The 7,983-nt window shown below is 50.7% G+C and overlaps 1 protein-coding gene across 1 annotated transcript; it reads right to left on the minus strand.

Annotated features, from left to right (window-relative positions):
* Window positions 1-398: 398 nt before the first annotated feature.
* ARL4C (ADP ribosylation factor like GTPase 4C) lies at window positions 399-4,481 on the minus strand. Its single transcript, XM_009238260.4, has one exon. It carries the CDS (start codon window positions 3,956-3,958, stop codon window positions 3,380-3,382), a length of 579 nt encoding a protein of 192 aa, XP_009236535.1. The 5' UTR covers window positions 3,959-4,481; the 3' UTR covers window positions 399-3,379.
* Window positions 4,482-7,983: the final 3,502 nt, after the last annotated feature.

The raw sequence follows: 7,983 nt of genomic DNA on the forward strand, positions 1-7,983 counted from the left end.
AGTACATAGCTATTTCCAATTTTATATAATTACCTTTTTGAAGTAATTACCAATTCATGACCTTTTTAGTAAATGAGAGTGCTGAGGAAGGGCTAGACATTGAGGCCATTTTCCTAAAGGATTTGGGGTGACTCAGTGGAAGGCACCCAGATGAAGGACAGGCACAAGTGAACGAGCCTCAAATGCATACAGACTCCTGCATTTTAGCGTCCAGATCCACCATTCACGGCAGAGCTAGACCCTGACACCAAAAATCCAGAGATGATTGATATACCGATTAGAACTCCAGACACCATCTTGTGATCCATCCCTCCACTCAGCAGAGGCCTAGAGAATGAATACCAGCAATGTCAAAAAAAAAAAAAAAAAAAAAAATCCACAGAAAATCTCCGCAGTCATTTGATTGTATAAATAATTTATTTCTGTTCACAGCATCATATATGCATTATAAAAGGCTATGGAAACAAAAGAGGAGGAGGATGAGACAGAGAATTACAGCAGTAGAAAGGAAAACAGAAACCAGGGTACACAGTCCCAACACTAGAACAGAGAATTTGGGAAGATAATTGCTCTGAAACAAAACTGGCCTCCCTGTGTCTATTAGAAAACATTTCCAAAGCTCACGGAGGGAGGCCAACTTCCCCTATGGGAAACCCATTCACTCACCAAAGGGCAGAAGGCATCATAAATCACCCATTGATACATTGGTGGGGGGCTCCCTGTCCCCCTGGTGACCACTCCAAGGTGATTTGATCTGTGCTTCCTCTGTTGGGTCAGAGACGAAACGGGCTATTATTAGGTCAAACATTACAGAAATCAACTGAGACTCTTAACTAGTAGTTGATACACCACAGGGCTTTACTTTACTGCACAATTACTAACAGTTGATTGCACCCTTAAGTATTGATTATGCAAAAAACAAAATCATCTCGCATCAGTTTTAAAGCATGACAGGGTTTGAACAGTGATCTTGAACCTAAGTATTGTTATCACGAGAAGGTTACAGTATTTGGCATCTGCAATGTCACAAAATAAATATATTATTCTCTCAATAGTGTGGAACTACCAAAATGTCAAAGTGCTTAAGAAATTGTCGCATGTGAAGAAAATAAAGAAAGATGGATTTTTTTTTTAATAATTCTATACAGAATCTTCAGATGATGGGACCAGCCCATTTAGAAATCAGTGAATATGCTGTCGATATGTAAACTGAAATCTTGCAGGCTTTTCAACACTGCTTAGCTAGACTTTCTCTACCGAGTTTCTACAAAAAGACCAGCATTGGAGGGTTACCAAATACACCGACGAAAGAGAAAAAGCAGATGGGCTGCTAGGTTTCTGCTTTTAAAAAATTTCATATAAGAATTGGGTTTCAAGCAGGAAGCCAGAACTTCTGCCTCTGGTTCTTAAATTAACATTCGGTGTGTAATGGACAATAGGCATGGACTCATAATTTGACTAACTCACATGCTCAAGCATGATCATGTCCAATTTCTACAGGCCTCCTTTGTAAAGAAATGTGTAACAATGGGGGGAGAGTCATAATTCCACCTGAAAACATGGATTGTAAGAGGAAATAAAAAAATCAAACAGTATGTTTTAAGTTTCCCTTTTGATACTGTGTTTCAGGGTAAATGACAGCTTCTGCAAACCAAGACTCAGTCCTGATTATAAAGGATTTTTAAAATTACATTATTAAAAATATGTATTTATTCTTCTTTCACTTTATCTATTTTCCAAAGCCTCTTTCAAGTAAACTGTGAAGTGCCTGAGTACCAGTGACCATGACGTCACACTTTCTTTTATCTCAAGCACTCATTGTTGTTTGCATTTGCCCAAAGTGCTGGCTGGCTCCAAAGGCCAGTTCCCACAAGAATGAATTCGGAAAGACTTCATCCTTGTGTTTTTCCTTCTCTTCTAATTCCATGCAACGAGGTCAGCTTTTGCAACAAGGTGGGGTTTTATTTTTTTGGTGCATGACATCAAATACTCTAACGAGACATTTTTAATGAAATACTTAAACCACATAGGCCACAATGAACCAAATTAGAAATCTGAACATGTCGCCACTTGCAGCATAAAGGAATATAAAAGGGCAGAGCAAAGTCTTTTTTCCCAAGGTGAATATTTCTAAGGTAAGTATTCATTTGTAAAAGTTTTTTTTTTTTTTTTTTTTCCAACATGTCTGAAAACCCATCATCACGCGGTTAGTATTACAAGAGACATCCCTTGGTTAAAAAAAAAAAATACCATCTTGCAATTCAGCACACACCTGCAGCTGGTGTGCTCATCCAAACCAATCAGTAGGCTAAGAGAATTTAAAATTCCATACATATGAGTCTAGGTATTAATGCCGATTACACAGTACAGAAGGAGGTCCCTATATCCACACACACACACACACACACACACACACCCCATCCAGCATTTACACCAAAAGCCTTACCCTTTAAACACCTTTAACTATCCTGCAAACAGTAAATGCATCATTGGCCACCACCTCCAATAGTTCGTCTTTTTATTTTTATTTTTATTTTTTATTTTTATTGGTCTCTTTGTGTGATAATGACCTACACATGGACAGGGTCCAAACCATCTGGAAGATGTCTGATTCCAGGCTGAAAAGCAGTTCTCAACAAAACTGGTCTTCTGCAGCCACCACAAAGCACCAGGAAAAGGGCATCTCCGCGGCCATCCCCAGCCAGGCCAGCACAGAGCTCCGTGCCCGCTGCACCGTCCCAGGCAGTCCTCTGACGACCCAAACCACCACCTCCTTTGGGCCCAGAGCAGGACAAATGAAATTTCAACAGGGGCCTGCCCTGTGACCGAAAATTACTCAGCTTCACAGCCCCTGAATGTAAGGAGAGGTGGTCCCCCCAGAACCAACATGCCCCCCAAGGTGGGTACGCCCAGGGTTCTGGGAAATGCATACCTCAGGTAATTCACAGGTGCGATCCCCCAGTGGGGGCGGGGCAGCCTGAACTTCTGGCCCTGCAGGAGTAGGAAGAAATCGCTTTTGTCTTTCCGACAACTGAGCCTTCCACCTGGGGCTGGGAGGGCGGACAGCAGGACCAGCTCTTCCACTCCCCACCGCGGCCCCCCGACCTGGTCAGTAGCTCTGGCGTTCAGACAAAAGGTCCCCTGAGCTGGGGGTGGGGGGCAGGTCGAGAGCAGGCCGGTAAATCAGCCTTCGCAGCTCCTTAAGTCACCAGTCCTGCATTTGGGTGCAGAGATTCCGTTTTAAATATTCGAAGCATCGCTTTGGTTCGCTGTCTTTGTTCGCGGGCGCGGGTTCTCGCTCATCCATCCATCCATCCATCCATCCATCCATTCATTCTTTCTTGACGCACTCGCTCGCTCCCCGGTCGCTCTGGGCGCATTACCGCTTCTTCTTCTGCTTGAGGGACTTCCTGCGTTTCAGGATCATCTCATAGAGCTTGTCCATGCCCTCGGTGAGGCCCTCGCCGATGATGGCGCACGCCGGCTGGACGTGATAGGTGGTGGCCGGGATAAGCTCGTGCAGCGCCAGCTGCTTCTCGATCTCGGCCACCGGCAGCGACTTGGGCAGGTCCTGCTTGTTGGCGATGACCAGCAGCGGCGTGCCCTGGTTCTCGGCGAACTTGGTCACCTTGTGCAGCTCCGTCTTTGCCTCCTCCAGCCGGTCCACGTCCACCGAGTCCACCACGTAGATGATGCCGTCCGTGCAGCGGCTGTAGGACTTCCACAGCGGCCGCAGCTTCTCCTGGCCGCCCACGTCCCAGAAGTGGCAGCTGATGCCCTTGGCCGTGCCGTTGCTCAGCTTGATCTTCTCGGTGTTGAAGCCGATGGTGGGCACCGTGTTCACGAACTCGTTGAACTTGAGCCGGTAGAGCACCGTGGTCTTGCCGGCCGAGTCCAAGCCCAACATGACGATATGCAGGGACTGGAAGGCCGAGATGTTGGAGGAGATGTTGCCCATGGCTCCTGGCTGCGGCGCCGGCCACTGCGGCTGCGGCGGGAGGGCGCCGCCCCCCGAGGAGTCACGGGCCCGACGTGGCCGGGCGCACCTGAGCCCCGCCCGCCGCCGCCCGCACCGGCCCCGGGGCTCGGGGTCCCCCCGGGCGCACGGCTTGGCGCGCTCAGACGCCGCAGCCCCCGCGCCCTCGCCGGCCGGGCTCGCGATCTGCGGGCATCGCGTCTCTACGCGCGGCTTTGTCTCCCGCGAAGCAGCCTCGGATGTTCCGCGCAGGAGGCTCGCGCCCGACGCCCTCCCCAGGCCTGTGCTCGCTCTGTCGCTTCCTCGGGCCGCGCCCCCGCGCTCCGGCAGCTGCCCGGGCTCTCCGCTCTCTCGGTGCCCGGCGCTCGCCTCTGGCCTGGGACGGCGCTGCTCCTGCTCCTGCTCCCGCTCCCGGGGCGCGGGCTTCCCCGGGAGTCGCTGTCCGCGCGGCCGCCTCACAGTCCCCGCAGTCCCCGCGCCGCCGCAGCAGCCGCCAGCCTGCAGCTGCCCGAGGGCTCCCGGACCCGCCCCCCTCGCGCCCCGCCCCGGACCCGCCCCCGCCCCGCCCCGGGCCCCGCCCCGCCCGCCGCCGGGGGTCAGGCGCGGTCCTCCCCGCCCAGCCGGCCGTTTTCGCGCGCTTCGCTGCGTCCCAGCCGCTCCCCGGCCCCTCCCGCGCCGCGCCGCTCAGACACAATGGGCGCGGAGCCGGCTCTTCCTCCCCAGCGGCTGACGCGTTTGCAAAAATAGCTCTCGGCTCCCGGAACCCCCGCCCGGGCCCTAGCTCGAGCCCTGCCCGGCCGGGCCGCAGCCGTGGGCGACGCAGCCTGCCTGAGGGAGTGGGTCCCGGGGTCCCAGCTCAGTGGGCGCGAGGCGGGGCAGGGCGGCCCCCAGGGTGACTGGGAGAGTGCCGCGCTGGGGAGTGAGGGCGGCGAGGCTGAGGCCTCCAAACCCCAGAAGGGACGGGACGGGGCTGGCCTCGGTGAGCTGCCAGCCTGCGCTCTGGATCCAGCCGGGCGCGTCCCCTCCCACCCTCGCGCCGCGGCTGTCGCCGGCCCCGGCCCCCAGTGACGCCCAGGCTCGCCTCCTGCCTGGGTTCCAGGGGGCTGCACCCGGCCAGCGCCGCCCTCCGGAGCCCAGGCCTGTGCGCAGGGCACCCTGGAGGCCCAGCCTTTCTTGCCCGGTGGCGGCGGTTGGGGCAGGGTCAGACCTAGGCCGCGATGGGGGATTAGAAGACCTACCTGCCCCGAGTAACTCGGACAGCTCACCCTCCCAGACATTCGCCTGGGCTGCCTCATTTCGTCCCCATTGACTCTGCTGACATCCCAGGGGAAGCGTCAGCATTTCGGGAGAGCAGCCCTTGCCACCCGACTTTGGGAACTGAGAACCACCTGCCCGCAGGTGAACTACTCCGCAGAAATGGCAACACCAGCCCCGGGGACTGAAAGAAAATGTGTCTACAGCTTGGAGCTGGTGGCACGGTGGGTTACAAACACTGATATTCCACGGGTTCCACCTCCTGTTACCCCAATTCGATGGTTTTATTCTGGTTTGTAAACACGTAACAAATGTGTATCCTCTCTGGGTGTGGAGAAAACTGAGAGTATATTATGGCAAACACACAGATCTGGGGAGAGTTGCTCCGCAGGAGACAGCAGGACGCAGCATGGGCGACCGCATCTTCCCAGCTCTAGCTTGTGAGACAGAAACGATGGAAACGGGGTCAAGGGGGAAGAAAATGAAAATGCTAATCATTTATGAATAAAAGCTAGAATTTTAGAGAAATACTTTATCACCTTCCGTTCACAAACCACGAAAAGACATATGATATCGTTGGTACCAAAGCATGTGAGAAGACCTCACCTGAAGGAAGGACAAGCCACCACCACCCCTATCCATGGAATTCCCAAGGCGGCAGCTGGGGCGACCATCCACTCTCCTGAGCGGGTCCGGGGATGGAAACGGAGTGTCAGGCTGGAAAGGACCCTGCCTATCATTCCGCCTAACGCTGTCCAGTGAGGTAACAAGGCCTAGGTGCCTGTGACGGCTAAAGCAGAACCTAGAGGCCCACTGCCTGCTCCAGGACCAAGGGTCTGTATGCACAAAACTGGCCACCTGCCAGCCCTCTTTCTCACACTCCACTCTACCGACACACTGTTTCCTTCAATGAGGAATAAAGTGAGCCACCCGAAGGATAGAGTTCAACAGAAAATATTGGCTGCACTGTGCCACTTACTTCATTTTAAATAAAAATGGAAATATATTCACTGACATCACTGAAAAGTTAAGAATAAAGGTCCTCTTCAGGCATGGCTAGATCCAGGAGCTCAAAAGGAGTCTTTAGAGCAGGTGTCTCTCCAGCCCTCCTCCGTGTTCCCCTGTGTTGATTCTTTTTCCTTCTGGCAGCCTTGGACTCACATCCTTGGTTTAGATCCTGGAAAGGAAAAGGTACAACTCTTTCCCAATAACTCTAACCAAAGCCTGGAGCACGCACCCTGGATCAAGGACTGCAGTCTGGGAGGAGGGAACACACCAGTGGATGAAGCCCAGGGGCTGAAATCGGGAAGGGTGGTTCTCCAAGAAGAATCCAGGATCTGTCACCAAAAGAGCAACTCTAGTGAGGCAACAAAAACAACATATGTTGGCATAATTCATAATGATGACGTTTCCGTTATTGGGAACCCCGGGCAGACAGGACTTTGTGTTTTTGGAGTGATTTTCTTGACTCTCTTTAATGCCTGCCCCATAGATAGCCACCTTCTCATGAGATTGTTTCTTGTTTCTCTTTCTTCTCTGCCACAGACAGGGCCGAGGCTGAGCCCCAACCTAAGATGAGCCTTTGGTTTAGTAGCCTGGGACCTGGACATTTGGAAAGAGACAGATCAGACCGGAAGCCTCTCCATTCGGCTTCCACAAATTACATTTGTGTTACTTCCTTTTCCCCTAGTCAAGACGTGCTTCGATTATTAAGGTGGTAGGAAGGAGATATTTTAGTAAAGTACCTGATGTATCTTTTTGGTGCTATGCTAATTATTACCAAGAGCCTCAGTGGTTTTGACTGTAGCCTCCACATTTTGCACCACCATGATGGGGTTTAGCAATAAAGGGCTGTCTGCTGTCCAGTAGAAAAAAACAGATCAATAGACATTAATAGAGCCTTCCAGAACACAGCCATTAAACAGCAACTCACCATAATTGAATAGCAACCACTCTACCTGCTAATTTCACTTACCAGGTGAGAAGTTAATTTTACAGTTGATAATTTAACTTCTAACACATAAAAATGTTATTTGGTTGAGTCGACTGGTAACTTTCCTTCAAATATGGATTTTTATTGAAAAACACTGGAATTATGAAAAGGAAAGTAATGTTTACCACTCACATCAGACATGTGAGGCCTACTTTGAGCCTATTTCTTCATGGACATACATCATGGCTAAATTCCACTGAGTGGAAAATATTGGCTGCACTGTGGCACTTACTTCATTTTAATTAATCAGAAGGAGACATTTTTTCAAAGAATAGCATGTACTTGTGTCCTGCCTGAGATGAATTCCTCTTCCAGCAGCAGTGACATTTCAGGTCCTCTCCTTTCTATTCTTCATCAAGATGACTGCATCCAGAGAAGAACTCAATTATTTCAAGCAAATAGAAGGCAATAACTTGGCAGTAATTTTGAAATTGCATCCTAAAATATTCTTTTTTTTCCCTTTAAGGGCTTTGAAATAAAATGTGCCACCAATTAAAATGACTTTTGAGCGAATCCGGTGACTAGAGCAATATATCATGGCATTATTATCTTTGCTTGAGTAAGGCTAATAACCTAAAATGCAAAAGGGAGCATCCCATTTAATCTTGAACATGATGAGTAAATAAAGACCAGAACATGGGCACGCGTGTTCACACACACACACACACACACACACACACACATATGTAAGTGTGGGGTTATTTGCATGTTCTCACTGCAGACCTGCTGTGGAACTGTGGGTTCAGGTTCACTGCCCTGG

Source organism: Pongo abelii, chromosome 11 (assembly GCF_028885655.2).
Source record: "Pongo abelii isolate AG06213 chromosome 11, NHGRI_mPonAbe1-v2.0_pri, whole genome shotgun sequence".
NCBI lineage: Eukaryota > Metazoa > Chordata > Mammalia > Primates > Hominidae > Pongo > Pongo abelii.